Here is a 17,001-nt window from a genome sequence, read left to right on the forward strand (position 1 = left end):
AAACACATGCACTCACTCAGACACACTCACCATGTCTGCATGTGTTGCCGAGCATCGCTGAGACATGGAAGTGCTTTATAAGGACCTGAATAAGTGATGACTAGGTTGTGAATCCACTTGCACTGCAGTCCTCATAGCAGAACAGACCCTGGAACAGCTTGTGAACACTTTAACCTCGGCATGGCTGATACCATACATCGTACTGGGAGAGAGATCATTCAGAGAGGGAATGTATTGGGAGACCTTCGGTCATTTGGGAGACCTTCAGTCAGCCTGGGGGAGTTGAAATGTTTAGAAAGCAGAGAGCTGAAACAGGAAAAATAGGAAGGATTAAAAAAAAAAATAATGACTCGGTCATAACTGCCAGGTGCAGCAAGCTCTCGTTTATGAACATCTATAATCAGTGTGTGCGCCGCAGCCTCTGCCTCAGCTCATGTTACATACATGCGTTCAGAGTATGGGTTGTATGCCGGCCGTTCAGACTATGGGTTTTATGGGTAAGTCTCCCATTGGCTTAGAGGCAGCGAATCATGAAAAAGTGTCCACTACAGTCTACTAGAGGTACTAGCAAATGTAGTCCAGGCGCTTTTCAAGCACCTGGCAAAAGAAGACAGATTTTATAAATGTTCTGATGAATTGAAAATGGTGGACCCTGTTGTAAACAAGTGTAATGCTTTATCAGTGTGTCGTCCACAGTAACGGTCTTTGTATTGAGTTGTGCTTTCATGTGAAATGTACCCATTCTGCAAACTGTTAATAAATACTTAAATCAATCAATCAGTGCATTTAGAGAGGAGGTCAATTGTACGTGTGTGTGTGTGTGTGTGTGTGTGTGTGTGTGTGTGTGTGTGTGTGTGTGTGTGTGTGTGTGTGTGTGTGTGTGTGTGTGTGTGTGTGTGTGTGTGTGTGTGTGTGTGTGTGTGTGTGTGTGTGTGTGTGTGTGTGTGTGTGTGTGTGTGTGAGAGAGTGTGTGATGGTAATTGACGGTTGTCACTCCTTCCTCCTGCAGGGTATTGATCGTGTGCTGGCGGTCGCCAAGCGTATCGGGGAGCTCCAGAGGGATTACGGCATTGGACAGACAGTAGAAGACTTTGTGGGCCAGTTCAAATTTGGTCTTACAGAGGTGGTGTACTGTTGGGCCAGAGGCATGGTAATAACCATAAGACTTGTAGATCGGCTATTTTCACTATTTATTTCCTATAATGAATGACCAAAAGACTGATGGATTATTAATCGATTATTTCATTACATTGATTGATTGATTTATCAATTATTTTTCATAATCTGTTACATTGATTAACTGCTGCACTGCTAATTTCTATATCATCTTTACTGAAAGCTACTGTAAATCAGAGAACAGATGTTATCATTGTGAGTGGAATAGCAGATGATAAACGTGAGAAAACAGTTTTATATGCGAGAGAAAGAGAGAACATGATACCGCAGCACTGCATGACTTGTATTTTGTTGGGTTGTCATAGCAACTGATGACATAAACTACCTTGTAGGAGGATAGAGAAACGGGTCGAGAGAGAGAGACTTAGGAGGGAGAGAACAGTAAAGAACAGGACAGTGTTGAGAGAGACTAATAATTGGGGAGACACGCCTTTGGAAAGGAAGAACGACAGAACTGTAGAGAGAGACAGGTAATTGGAGGGACAGTGTAGAGAGAGAGACACGACAGTAGAGAGCGAGAGACAGGAATGCAGTGATATGCGGGAAGGGTTGATTTGTATCACACGGGTCCGTCCATCCATCCATCCATCTTCAACCGCTTATCCGTAGTCGGGTCGTGGGGGTAACGGCTCTACCAGAGAGCTCCAGAGACTTCCCTCTCCAGAGCAACATTAGTAACAGTGATAGACGGAAGGGTTCAACTTGTATCACAGGTCCCCGGATGGGAATCTTAACAGGACAGCGTGTACACAACCTGATGTGCTGATGGAGCAGTGTCAGCGGACATGTCACGTCTTGTCTGTCTGTCTGCAGTGGTGCAAAGTAACTAAGTACATGTACCTATTACTGTACTTAAGTACAATTTACTTTACTTGAGTATTTCCAATTGCCAATACTTTTACTTCTACGCCACTACATCTATATTTAACTTTTACTCCACTACATTTATTTGAAAAACTTTAGTTACTAGTTACTTTGTAGATTGTAGATAGAGGTACATACAGTAACCACTTCAGCGCTACATGTATATACTGTACATTTCGGCAGTTTGAAAATAGACGATCTAGAAGCTCACAATACGCCGCGATGCGACTCATTGGGAGCTTATAGATCAACATTTGAAAACCTGAAATGAGACCTTCTGCATAATGGGTACTTTCACTTATGGTACTTTAAGTACATTTCGATGCCAACACTTATGTACTTTTACTCAAGTCAATATTGCAGTATTTATAGTTTTACTCAAGTAAAACATTGAACTACTTTTTTCCACCACCGCCTGTCTGTCTGTCTGTGTCGTGTCAGCCTTTTGCCGAGATCGCCCAGCTGACAGACGTGCAGGAGGGCACGGTGGTGCGCTGCATCCAGCGCCTGGACGAGGTGCTGAAGGAGGTGAGGCAGGCGGCGCGCATCGTGGGAGACTCCGTCCTGGGCAGCAAGATGGAGAAAGCCTCCCTGACCATCCGCAGGGACATCGTCTTCATTGCCTCCCTGTACACACACTGACGGACGGACACGGAGGAATATATTATGTGAGAGATGGCATCGTGCCAAGGTTGTCAGTGTGGCTACTGTATGTGCAAGTCCCTTTGCTGGAACAACCTTCCCGGTTAAAATTCCAACGTCAAGACATTTCAATGAATACATGAAATGAGTGACATCAAGCCCCTACCCTCCCAAACACAGAAATGACTTCCCATTCATGTGCTAGTAACTATGGCATTGCAGAAAGGCAAAAAGGGACTCCCTGGGGGACCCCGGTCAACAAAGTATATAGGGTTTAAGTGGATTTGCATGTTGTCCGTTTACCCTCCATCAGACAAAGCTAGTGACTCTTGGACTATGCTGCTGCACAATACACATCTGCTAGTTCCAAAACTTCCAACAGATTCATCCAGGTTTGAGACTATGTTTTAATATGCAAACTCTGTCCTGACTGAGGCGGGGCCATTCCACGTCCTCTCTCTGACCGACCGTGAGTGCCGGATCAACAGATGGAGCGAGGGTGTGAAAGTGTGGAGGAGAGCGACTGCACAGGTTGTTGATGTGTTGACTGTTGATGAATTATGTGCCTAATAAACATTTTACTGTTTACATGATCTGGGTCGCGCAGAATCCCTCCACACAGAAAGGGAAATGCTCTTAAAATACAGACCAAAGTGGATGCTATTTGAATGAAAATTTAATTTTGGGTGTAAATTATTGTATACCGTAGTAATAAAACTTGCTGTATGTCAAAAACAGTCTCTTGTGTTATATATATATTATACATTTTTGAGCCGATCCAACGTCTGTCTTTTGGAAATTACGTCATGTGGCAGTCAAGTCTATGGACTTTTTAAATGTTGAGAGCACTTAAAACAAACATGGAGTAGGATGTTTCTATAAAAAAGAAGTGATGTGCCCCTCACTTCTGAGTGTGATTTTTATTTGTTTAATGCAAAAGAAAAAGAATCAAAGGAAAGATGGGATTAAATAATCTTTATTCCTAATGAAATATATTGGTAGGAATTATAGCCTACATGACATGTTAGTCATATTCAATTGTCAGAAAATATCGTTTGTGTTACTTTTATTCAAATATGGCAATTATTTAAAAAGAAAAAATAACTTGTGATATCGCAGCGTTATACTCATCAATGATCATGGTGTGGTTCTCTCTAAAGCAGGATGTTCCAGGCTTCCAGCCCAGTGAGTCTGAGGCGAGGCTCTGAGCTGTCGCTTTAAGACTGATATCGCTGTGACTGATTAATTCAATGTAACGCGATGCGTTTGGGGAGAACCCTCTGTCTTCCACTGTTGTGGTGGTGGACGTAGCAGCTACACAAACAGCAGGGAGAACAGAACAGCATACTCGACTGCACCCCGCAGTCGGATTGGACAAACGGATCATACTGTACATTTAAAATAAAAAGTTATTTTAATATTAGATCCCAGATGCTGAGATGAAGAGAGCTGAAGATGGGTTATAATTATTTGGAATAAAACTCCCGTCAGTTGGCTTCGACCGGATTTTTAACGCAACTGGAGGAAATTCTTACATCCGATCAGACACCATCAGACCGCGTAGAGCATGTCTTCTGAAAAACACCACGGTAGGTTTATTCTTTTACATGTCGTGCCATGTTGCGGATTTTCTGTCACCGCTGCCTGTAATTGATCGCCTAATTGAGCCACTTTTCCCATCCCCCACTGTTTATCCCAATGCAAAATGTACACGTTTTGTCACCGTGGGCTTGAAGGCATCGCCTGTTCTCGGGAAACTGGTACTGATGGGAATGGGAACATCAGCATTATTCAGCCTCTCCGTCAACATCCCCACATCTGCTTTTTATCTGCACAGCAGCGCATCGCTGTATGGCAGCGCTTCTCTCTTCCATCATCGGGCCTGCATTTCTTTATCACACGAGAGAGAGTGTGTGTGTGTGTGTGTGTGTGTGTGTGTACAAGCGAAGTGTCAAGTTCATAATGATATTAGTCTTAATTTCTGTCGTTTTCTCGGATTCTTGCAATCGCCCAACATGAGTCCCCCCCCCCCCCCCTTGCGGCTTTTCGTTAATTGGGTTACAATTTGCTTCCATCCATCCATTCCACAGGAGTATTATGTTGGGCAACTAGCCGGGCCTCGATTGATTGATTGAACATTGTATTAACAGATTGCAGTCAGAATGGGTATACACAGTCCAAGGAAGGTACACAGGTCAATAATACAAAAACAGGATAAAACGAAAAGGCACTAGGACATCATAATAATAATAATAATAATACACTTTATTTATATAGCACCTTTTTGAACAATGTTCCAAAGTGCTTAACAACAGAAAATAAAACAAACAAGCAGTCACAAACATCACAGCAATTACAGACAAAATTAAGCAACAACACTATCAGGGGGGGAATGGTATCAAGTGCTGGGGGTTAAAAAAGGCCTCTCTGTATAGATTATTAGTCTTTAATTTTGTTTTGAAAATTGTGAGGGTACTAGCAACCCTGAGGTCAGGTTCTGAGGTCTGTTCCAGAGTCTAGGTGCCCTGGCTGCAAAGGCCCTACCCTGAGGTCATGTGGGAGTCTGTTCCAGAGTCTAGGGGCCCTGGCTGCAAAGGCCCTACCCTGAGGTCAAGTGGGAGTCTGTTCCAGAGTCTAGGGGCCCTGGCTGCAAAGGCCCTACCCTGAGGTCAAGTGGGAGTCTGTTCCAGAGTCTAGGGGCCCTGGCTGCAAAGGCCCTACCCTGAGGTCAAGTGGGAGTCTGTTCCAGAGTCTAGGGGCCCTGGCTGCAAAGGCCCTACCCTGAGGTCAAGTGGGAGTCTGTTCCAGAGTCTAGGGGCCCTGGCTGCAAAGGCCCTACCCTGAGGTCAGGTGGGAGTCTGTTCCAGAGTCTAGGGGCCCTGGCTGCAAAGGCCCTACCCTGAGGTCAGGTGGGAGTCTGTTCCAGAGTCTAGGGGCCCTGGCTGCAAAGGCCCTACCCTGAGGTCAGGTGGGAGTCTGTTCCAGAGTCTAGGGGCCCTGGCTGCAAAGGCCCTGGCTGTCGCCCTTGGTCACCAGATTAGTTTGAGGGACCACTAGAAGGGCTAAATTGGAGGACCTCAAGGAGCGGACCGGCACATGTGGTTATAGATATATATTCAGGGTCAGGGTCCTCCAGTCAGGGTCCTGACTCTTGTCCAACTTCATTTCAAATGTGTATGTTAAAAAATGTGTATGTTAAAGCAGGCCAGTCAAGTTCTTCCTCACTGATATCAACAAACCGTTTGTGTGTGTGTGTGTGTGTGGGGGGGGGGGGGGGGGGCATGGGGGATTTGACATTCTGAAACAGGACACACAAACTGTTGCCAATAATACATTAAAAGCAGTCTAGAATGTCAAATAAGCTGTTAGCTGTAGCATTAACATTTCCATTCACTGAAACAAAGGGCACTAAATGATAAATGATCTGCATTAATTCCATTGCACCTTTTATCCATTGAATTTTTACAATGTGCTATTACATTCATACACTGACAGACAGTGGATGCAACCATGCCGGGAACCAACCTACTCATTTTGGAGAAGTTGAGGGCTGGTCTTGCTCAAGGAGTCAGGATACAACACAAAGCCAGGAGGAGACAGGGATCGAACCAGGAAACTTTATCACCTGACTGAGGAACTGCCACACCCACTAATTAGAAAGTATGTCAGCTGAGTTTAGGTCATCTAGTGTAACATTTAAAATATCATACCATATTTCTTATATTTATAAACATAAATATGACATATATTTGAAAGCTATATATATATATATATATATATATATATATATATATATATATATATATAGCTTTCAAATTTTCAAATATATGTCATATTTAGTTATACCTATATTTAGGTATAACTGTGATTGGATTAGAAAAACACTTAGGCTACAATAGAAACGCTGAATGTTTCCCATGCCATTGACTAGAGAGAGAGCTCTAGGCTGCCCATTTTATGTTCTGTGGTCTTATAACACAAGACAGGCTGACTCTTTTTCCAAAATGGAAGAAGCTCCTGTAGGTATTGTAATGATGAGTTAATTATATTTAATTCACGTTTAACTGTTCATATTTACCATCACTACTAGGGTTAGATTGCTGGAGTTAAAGTACATAGACTTTGACCATATATTTATATTCATCATACGACCTGCTAATACCACTGTTAATACTGTTAAGTGTGTGTACAGTAATATACTTTTAGTGTACTTTGGCCACACACACACACACACACACACACACACACACACACACACTCTGTCTGTCTGTCTGTCTGTCTGTCTGTCTGTCTGTCCGTATGTCTGTCTCTGTTGTTTGTTTGAAGGTACTTTCTGTGCTGCACCTACCTACCTTGAGTGTATTTAAAGACTAAAGGCTTTGCTCTGCTCATCTTTGTTTATATCGCTCATCGAGATCTGACATCAGAGTTGTAGCACTCAATGGATTCCTATCTCATATTTTCAAATTTGACAGGATTTTGATTATTTCTAATGGAATTTAATCACAGAAATCTGTCCAAACGTAATTGGCTTCCTTAATTTCAGGCTGGATTAGCTAGTTGTTATTGTCTAACAGCAGAGCGTTTGGTGTCTTCAACATATCGTTGCTGTCGGGAGGAAACCTAACTCAATTCCTTTTTTCGAAAATATTGAACCAATGGAAAGTAGTAAAAAATGATTTGAACAAAACCTCTTAACTCCATTGGACCCTCAAACTGTCTGAAGCAACTAACTCCACCACCTCTCCCCCTCCCATGCAAGTATTTGACAATATATAAAGTCACAACATCAACTTTGATGAGGCTGTATTGCTTTGTTTTCAAAATATAAGGTTTTCTTAATTTCCAGAAAAAATATATATTTTTCATTTCCTGAAAAATGAACATTTTTGAGTTAGGTGGCTTCTTCCCTACAGCAGAGATTAGACGAATGACCTTTGTAGAGCAGTAGAGTAGAGGTGTGTGTGTGTGTGTGTGTGTGTGTGTGTGTGTGTGTGTGTGTGTGTGTGTGTGTGTGTGTGTGTGTGTGTGTGTGTGTGTGTGTGTGACTGTGTGTGTGTGTGTGTGTGTGTGTGTGTGTGTGTGTGTGTGTGTGTGTGTGTGTGTGTGTGTGTGGTCCACTTCTGCTTGTCACTGCTAGTAACTTATGTAACGCTGTCCTCAAGCACAAGTCATCTCTCATCACTCAACCACATCCCTCCATCCCTGCCCCTCTCTACCTAGTGCATCCTTGCACTCTGTAGTGTCTCTCTCTCTCTCTCTCTCTCTCTCTCTCTCTCTCTCTCTCTCTCTCTCTCTCTCTCTCCTCTCTCTCTCTCTCTCTCTCTCTGTCTTGCTCTCCATCTCCCTCACTCCTATATTTATAACTACTCTGCCATTCTGTCTGTCCCTCAGCCAGTCTTTCTTTCTGTTTTCCCATGATCTTGTTCTTTTCCACGAGCGTGGGTTTATGTTCCCCTTGTCAGCTAACATGACATCATATCTGTAACTTCCTGCAGGATATTGTCTTCAGTACGCCAGCTTTAATGCCATCAGCTTTCATCTCTGAGGCTTCTATTTGATGGGATTGTCATTATTTGTACCCTCAGTCTAGATTAAACCTTTTGTATTCCACATGCGTGCTATTCTCCTTTGCTGGGATGATGATGTGTGGGTCTGTGCGCGTGCATGCATGCATGCAAGAGTGCGTGCATGTGCGTGCATGTGCGCACATGCAGAGAAGACAGATATTGATGATTTAGTCTGAAAGAGAGGACTAAAATGTCAGACAGAAGACACTTTCACACATCTCTCTGTCTCTCTCTGCTCTCTCTGTTCATTGTCTCTCATTCTCTCGTCCATCCTTGTGCCATCCAGGTCTGGATAACTCTGGCCGTCAGTCCATGCAGCCCCCGCCTTACCTCCCGGTACCCCCGGAATGCAACTTTCTACAGCACCCCAATGTGGGCCCTCAGCCCAACTACCCCCCTCCCACTGCACCCCATGGCTCCGAGGGATACCTTCAGGAGACACAGTTCCACTGTGGCCCTCTGGGGCCCCCGGGTGCTCATCAGGGCTACACTGTCCAGACCCATGGACCCACCACAGGCGGCATGCCTCACCCGTCCATGGGTTACCTCCACTCGGGCTACCCCCTGCAGCTGCAGCCCTGCACAGCCTACGTACCCATCTACCCCATGACTTCGGTGAGTCAGAGCCTGAAGGAGCATCTGTTGAAATATTAACGAGGGAAGCGGTGCACAGACCGGTGGTGTAACGTTGGGGGGGGGGGGGTTCGGTACCACATCGTTTTAATGACGTCACATGCACAAACGCACGCATGCATGCACGCACGCGGTGAAGGATGAGGCATTCTATGAGGCATTCTTGTTGCGTGTAGAGTAGACAGAACACCAGAAGGAGTACTGGAGGCTGGAGCCTAGTTTACTATAATTAGTATCACACAACGTCGTAAATGCACACACTGTCTTATGCAAGTAGGCTAACCAATGGATTTTTGGGTGAGACGCGTGCACCGTTCCGTGCCATACCTGCACTCCGTTCTACGAGCTGGCACGGACCGTAGGCCAGTTGGACCGTGACGCGGTTTCCAGTGCTTTTCCAGTGAAAATGGGTGGCCTTGTTGTGACAGGTTCTGGGTATGTAGGTTAGTGTGTGCCTAATTTCTCCCAGACTTGTGGTCATCTGGACTATTGTCTGGTTCAAGCTGGAACTGGCAGTCAAGTGCTTTTCTTCAGTAGGTTGCGTCCATTGTGATCTGTAAACAAAGCCCACATTTATCTAGTTTTGTAGAAAAACAACGTCTCATGAGGAGAATTAAGCAGACAGCCCGATTGAGAGTTTAATGGTTTCCTTGGCACTCTATGCAAATGATTGCTTAGGTTGTTGTTGGTTTACTAGCTAGGGTTCATGCCATTCACTCTGATCTTGCATGTTGTAATTTGCTCTGGACAAGAGCTTCTGCTAAGTGCCTTAAATTGTAAAATGTCTTCATTTTAGTGACAGTTGCCTTGCGAGCCAGATGACAGCTCCTATGTTATGAAACAGGTCATTTTGTCTGGCAGCAGTTCTGTACTTATAATGCATGTTAGTAAAGTCAGTTTGAGAGGCAGTTGTACTACAGGAGTTCCTGCTTTGATTAACTGGTGATGTCTTGTCCAACTTGTAATTAACGGATGAAAGAGACAAATTTCGCATGCATAAAACACACGCACGCACGCACGCACGCACACACGCACGCACGCACGCACGCACGCACGCATGCACACACACACACACACACACACACACACACACACACACACACACACACACATACCACATATGTCTGTGACTGTGTTTGCTTATCTCTCTCTATGAGTTTATAACTCTCTCCTCTTCTCAGGGTCAGCCCTACATGGCTAATGGAGCCGGTCATCCAGGAATGCCCCCCATGCAGATTCCCCCCAGCATCACCCTGATGGATCGACGCCCTCCCCATGACTACCTGCCCATCGCCGTACTGACAACCATCTGCTGCTTCTGGCCCACAGGCATCATCGCCATCTTGAAAGCAGTGCAGGTCAGCAGCATTTACTGTTTCTGACCACATATTATCGTTAACGTCGCTGGTTCAGTCCACACCGAGGGCTCGTCCTTCCTCTGCCCTCACTGCCCTGTTTGGTGAAACATTTGTGGGGACATTAACCCATTTTGGGCGAGTGCCACACTACGAGCTTGTAGATCTGCTATTTTTGAAAAATCAAGAAAATGTGGCGCAAATCTTTATATATTCTTTCAGAGCGAACAGGAACAACATATTTTCAGATGGGGGTCGGCGGCCAAAAACATATAATTCTGGGCGTTCTTGACATGAAATAGTTTGAGAACCACTGACATAAACACAGGTTTTTTCAGAAAACTAAATGGGATATATGATAATGTATGATGATAAGAGCACCCCTCACTTCATTCATACAAGTGTGATTATTTTTTTAACCGGGACCAGTGACGTGATGGGAATCGGCCGTAAATATAGCTTAAGATAAAAGGGTGTTAAGATTTCGGCTATCGTTCAAGTCAACGAGGGGAGAACTCCTCTCCTAGACACCGAGATGCTGATAGACAGTAGTATAGCGCAATCTCAAACTGAATCAATATAAAACATTCAAATATGGAGATCTCTGTCCATGGCAGTGAACCGATGGGTTGAAAAGACGGAGATCTCCATCCATGGCGGTGTGTTAAAAGCTGTTTTTTCCTGGCTTTGTGTGTTTCCCCGTGTTGTCAAATGTCATGTGGCAGCCAAGTCTATGGACCTTTCATGTTTTCTTTATGTATGTCCCCCCGTGACGTCATGTTTGTGCATGTCCCCAAAGGCGCCCCTCACTTCACATGAGTGGGATTTTCACTGCAAATGTCATTTCTGAGGGGCGATAGCCCCAAAAGCTATGTCCAGCCTTTGGTGTGTGACTGTGTGTAACCCAAATTTTGCCCTAACACAAACATTGCGTAACACAAACATTGATAACGAAGGTGAGGACGCAAATTGTGATTGGCCGGAATGAGATGATGTATGATTATGTACTGTACAATGATAAGAGCTGCCCTCACTTCACACGGGTGTGATTTTTACTTAAAGATGGAATGGCGTGATTAAACATGATCATCAGGTATTATGATTACCGAATACTAGGAGGAAGATTTCTTTCAAAAAAGTGTTCAGAAAGTGTTAAAATGATGTTTTTATGTGGCCACATCCACCAGTTCATTAAGTATACATGGTTTTCACCTTAGCACCACCTACCTGAACTTAAGCCTTGCCCACAGCTGTTGTTATATGATAATGTGGGAGGAGTTAGGGTTATGATGACACTAACATTGTGTTATTTCGATTGGGCCTTTTGACTCAAAGGCTTTCAGCTTTCAGGAAGAAACCAGAAATACACAGGGAAGACATATATTTGAATATTATACAACACCTGGGGGTTTATTAGATTAATGTTAACTCCATAAACACAGAAAAGGTACAAAAATCACGGCACTCCATCTTTAACCTAACCTAGCCAGAACCTAACTCTAACCTTAACCTAACCACAGCCACAATCTGACACAAATCTAAGCCCTATCCCTTACCCTAAAAGTAAGCCTAACCTGAACCTGAACCTGAACCTAAATCAATCCTAATCCCAACCTGAATCTTTCCATAATGGTAACCCTGACTGTAAAAGTATAATTTGGCCATAAATGGCACACATACTGTATTAGGTGAATCAATATATGGTTTAACCCCCCAAAAATTGATACAAAAGTGTTTTCAATGGATTCTAGTAGTATTGGGCATGCTAAATAACATACTAAAAGTCTACCAAAATCTACTCCCCAGAAAGCCGTCATTTTCAAGATTGCGTCCCAGACGGAGTTTAAAATGGCCATATCTCAAATCTCAAATAGTGGCACCAGCTTCCATTTTGTACGCCATCTTGAAAATTAAGCCTTTCCGGAAGGTGTATTTTCCTAAATCTTTTGTATGTTCATAAGCATGTCTACGGGTACAAGAATCAAGTGAAAAATCTTTTGTATATATATTTTTTCAATTGAGATATACAGTATAAGTGTTTATAAGCAAATGTTTTCCCATTTGAGATATGGCCATTTTAAACTCCGTCTGGGACGCAATCTTGAAAATGATGGCTTTCTGGGGAGTAGATTTTGGTAGACTTAGTATGTTATTTAGCATGCCCAATACTACCAGAATCCATTGAAAAACCTTTTGTATCAATTTTAGGGTTAAGTGATTTCTTCATAAATTGACTCACCTACATGGTTGTAGCAATGAATCATTGCAAAGTCATTGACAATTGATATTCTGTGTCAACCTTGTGACATTAGGTCACATGAGTTACCTAAGTGTAGCCTGACGTAGGAAATCCAAACATCGAATTCTGCTATTTGCACCTTGATTTCTACCTCTGATTGTCAGTGCAGTGAAATGGTGGTTTGTACACTGGGATAGACTGGATTTCCCCATCTGGTCTTGTTTGAGTTAGTTGATTGACATGGCGCTGGTTTTGTCGGTCTATTGTTCTAGCCTGTTAACCACATAAACCGTCCGATACTGTACCTGTAAAGTATCGATATCGGCCCTTATTTGTCATATCGGGTCATTATTGGTATCTGCGAATATGCCAGTCTAACCACCGACCCGACACAGGAGGAAGGGGTTGACACTATGGCAGGTAAATAAAATGTTGTGGAGTTTGTTTTCGAGTTGCCCAAACTGCAAGTGCACATTTGAGTGAGGAGTCTGCTATAAACACAAAACGAGATATATATACCTAGATAGCTATAAACGCAACACATTAAGAACACAACACTGGTATCGGTATTTGGTATTGGTATCGGCTAACACAGACATTGTAGTATCGGGATCGGATCTGGAACGACAAAAGTCTATCGGGACATCCCTAATTTAATCCTATGTAAGTACACAGTATAGGATTTAATTTAATGTCAGGGACCGGTTGTGTAACAGTGATATTAGCTCAATTATTTGTTGTAGTCCAGCAGAATTTGTGAACCAGGTCTCTCTCTATGCCTCTCTTTCTCTCTCTCATTCTGTGTGTGTGTGTGTGTGTGTGTGTGTGTGTGTGTGTGTGTGTGTGTGTGTGTGTGTGTGTGTGTGTGTGTGTGTCTCTCTCTCTCTCTCTCTCTCTCTCTATAACCTCCGTCTAACATCTCTTCTCCTGTCTTCAGGTGCGCACAGCTATAGCCAGAGGGGACATGGTGACGGCGGAGATCGCCTCCCGCGAGGCACGTAACTTCTCCTTCATCAGCTTGGCGGTGGGCATCGCCTCCATCGTCCTGTGTACCATCCTCACCGTGGTCATCATCATCGCCTCACAGCACCATGACGACGACTGGGACCCCTAGTTTTACACGCCAGCACTACCAACACGCTGGCGTGTTAGCTACGCTAGCTCACTACTTCCGAACACCTGGAGGAATGGGAGCGACAGAAATGCATTCATTGCTTCTGCTTAATGCAACACTAAGTCAGAATGCCCAACACACACACACACACACACACACACACACACACACACACACACACACACACACACACACACACACACACACACAAAGAGAGTTCTGACCTATCCTTCTATTAACAGCAACACTTAATGATTTGCCTTCAGATATGAACTTAAATAAGACGAACAAATCTCACAACATTAACTATTCATTCATTTTGCCACCGAATTATTCATGAGCGCTTTCACGAACACATTCAGAGGAGAGGAGAGGAGAGGCCGTTGTGTATTTTTCAATAGATTTAAACCTTCCAGCTGCACATTGTCTCAGATGGACATACAAAGAGGGTTTTTTAGTTCATTTTTGGAAGCTTGTTTAAGCCATTCACACGTTTATATAAGTATTCAAGTATAAGTATTCAAGTGGTTTTTCCATTTCAAAGCAATGTGCAATGTTGAAACAGTGTTATTGTATTGATTTACAGTATAGTATTATTGCACTTATATAACTGACAAATGAACAGCTGCAGGGGTTGATGATGATCAATAAACCAAACCAACCAAACAAGAGTACAGACTCACACTGTACTCTGAATCTGAACTGCTGCTTCAGTGTTCTATGGATATGTTTAGTTGGAAGGAAATCAAGGAATACTATTGGCCGTCATAACTTATGTACTATTTTTGGTTTATTTATTCAAACTTGTATTTATTCATTTATTTGTTATGTGCCACCGTTTTGTCGGTCTGCCATTATTTATCAACAGCTTGTTGGACACTTTGGAATTGGCTTACATTTGATATCTCATGGAATGAGTTTGCACTTTTAATTTTTTTAACAAACGTAAAGATGTTAAAGAGAGGCTTTAGTGCATGTTCGTTATCTGCTGGCCTATAGTTTCATGGTTTTTTAAAACATTTATCCTGCTGTTTCGAGGTATGAATAGAAGAAGCTGCTGTCATGATGAGAGAACAGAACTATTAAGATTAGAAGTATTTTATTTTAAGATTTATATTGTTGCTGCTTATGCAAATTATATTTTTGCTAGTATTGTAGAAATCTATGGAAGTATGGGTGTATTTTCCGTTGCACATCTCTCATCTCTTCTCACACAAGAAAAGTATTTGAATGACTCGTGTGGGATGTGAGGCCAATAGAGCACTGCATGACACGTTTTTTTGTGTCTTAGTTATTTTTATGTATCAGTTGCCGTTTGTGAGTCTGTGTACTCTGCTTTTTCTACTACCGTAAGTGTTTGTCTCAAACCAAGAGGGGTTGACACCGTTGACACGTGTGTTCTTTCTCTAGTGTTGTACTGAGCAGCAGGCACGCTTGTGCTTGTTTCATAACAGACAAAATGGCTGCAACAGAGCAGCATGAATCTCACAAGAGATTCAAACCAGGACAAATGGCGGAACATAAAATGAATGTCAAAGATAGAGAGAGAGAGAGTTTAATGCATACACTATATTATAGCACTTTCCACAGTTTGAGTTCTTTGTTGAAAACCTTGTCATTACTGTTTATTCACTTTTCCATCCACTGCATCCAATCATGAACATGTTTACTCTGTCCTCTTTTGAATCCCATATTGATATTTTTAAAAAGAACTACACAGAGAAAACAAAACGTTATGTTTGAGACCATGAGTCCAATTCTAGAGATGAGATTGTTATTGTATTTTCAAGATAATTATTGTTAATAATACTGTAGTAATGGAATACATTTTGGTTGCCACTAACAGGTGATCTACAGTAGGCCTACTGTATATGTAATATTTTTAGCGACAGTATTACTTATTATTTTCATGTGAAAAAAATGTCAAGTAAGCACAGTGCTGTTAAACCTGCAGTGTTTCTCACGTTTGTACAGAATGGAAATTATTCTGGAAGTGTGTGTGTGTGTGTGTGTGTGTGTGTGTGTGTGTGTGTGTGTGTGTGTGTGTGCGCGCATAAGCATAATAGAATCAATCCTGGCATATCTAGTTTAGGCAGCTCTAGGCTGCAAGCTCCTGCCGTGGTTTTTCGAATGAGACTTAAGCGTGGATTCTGCTCTGTTACAGGAGATTCGTCATAAGCAAAAAGGTGCATAGCACACCGGTCCTTGTGAGGTGCCAGGAGATTCATTATCTTACTTTATCTGAGCTTGTAAATGCAATGGATTGCTTGTTCAAAGAAGCTGCTGCCAAAAGTAACTTGTCTACACGTGCTTTTCTTGGGGTTTATTATTATTATTATTATTATTATAAATAAATTCATGGATGTTTTACACATCATTTTTTGTTGTTTCTGAATCAGTTGTTTAATTAATAAATAAAATAAAAGACATTTGTTTGTGAACGACTTGCTCATGGGTGCTCCACCCCCCCCCCTTCCCTGTTCTCTCTCCCCCCCTCTCTCTCTCTCTCTCTGAGGCCTTTCCTCTCTCCTCATCTCTAAGGTGCTATTTTTAGTTGCCCTGGTTTCCTCTATCTCTCTTTCTCTGTCAGTACATGAACTATATCTCTGCTCTTTAATTGTTCCACCAGCCGAGCTATAGAAAGCCTTTCAGATTCTCAGAACATGTATATGTACCTGTACTGTAGTTTTCATTCAGGTGCCCTTACTGCCCTAGCAGTCCACTGTACATCGTCATCATTCTAATGGAAGTACAGTTATGAAATACTATTAGTTTAACAACTTTCAACGTGGCATCTATACTTGTAGCAAGCTTCTTCTTTTTTTTTTGGTCAAACAATTGCAGATACAGATCAGCTACTATCGGCACACTAGAATGCTAATAGTGATGTCATTCTCTAAATTGGACCCCATGTCTTCATGCGTATCTCGTCTGTCATTCAATTTCTCTACTATTCTGTGTCACAGGTGTTAATTCACATGATTGCCACTGTGCTGTTGAACACACACAGAGCAGTGGGAGGGGGGTTAAGGAAAGGTGACAGCCAAGCCAGCTTGCGCGCGTGTGTGTGTGCGTGCGTGCTTGCGTGCGTGTGTGCTCACAGATGGTCATTTAGCCTCCCAAGGAGAGTCTGTGTCTAAGACATAATTTCACTTGGACAGACGCTGCACGAATCTCTGTGCGACCATCACACTGCCCACTGTCTCACTGAGTTGAGTGAGTTGTTCTCACTGTGTTGGCCGTCTGTGTGTGGGTGTGTGTGTGTGTGTGTGTCATATTGCAGAGTTAGATTTCTTACTGAGCTGTCATCTGCTCAGCTGCAGTCACATCACATCTGATTAATAATAATCTGTTGTCGATACAGAGAATGCTGGGAGATGGCTTGGTCAGCGGCCAAACATCACGCAC

The 17,001-nt window shown here is 42.9% G+C and overlaps 2 protein-coding genes across 2 annotated transcripts in view; both read left to right on the forward strand.

Moving 5' to 3' along the window:
• skic2 (SKI2 subunit of superkiller complex) overlaps positions 1 to 3,417 on the forward strand; it is a 28,467-nt gene extending 25,050 nt beyond the window's left edge. The window contains exons 28-29 of the mRNA XM_079522158.1: positions 1,010 to 1,150; positions 2,482 to 3,417. Of these exons, the coding sequence (XP_079378284.1) occupies positions 1,010 to 1,150; positions 2,482 to 2,682 (342 nt within the window). The 3' untranslated portion in view covers positions 2,683 to 3,417. The remainder of the gene's footprint in view (positions 1 to 1,009; positions 1,151 to 2,481) is intronic.
• A 404-nt stretch (positions 3,418 to 3,821) lies between these two features.
• prrt1 (proline-rich transmembrane protein 1) lies at positions 3,822 to 14,095 on the forward strand (the record flags this gene model as incomplete). The annotated part of the gene is made up of 4 exons (XM_079522084.1): positions 3,822 to 3,867; positions 8,539 to 8,867; positions 10,067 to 10,243; positions 13,417 to 14,095. 4 exons carry the CDS (start codon positions 3,822 to 3,824, stop codon positions 13,591 to 13,593), a joined length of 729 nt encoding a protein of 242 aa, XP_079378210.1. The 3' UTR covers positions 13,594 to 14,095.
• Between the last annotated feature and the right edge of the window lie 2,906 nt (positions 14,096 to 17,001).

Source organism: Electrona antarctica, assembly GCF_951216825.1.
Source record: "Electrona antarctica genome assembly, chromosome: 15".
Lineage (NCBI taxonomy): Eukaryota > Metazoa > Chordata > Actinopteri > Myctophiformes > Myctophidae > Electrona > Electrona antarctica.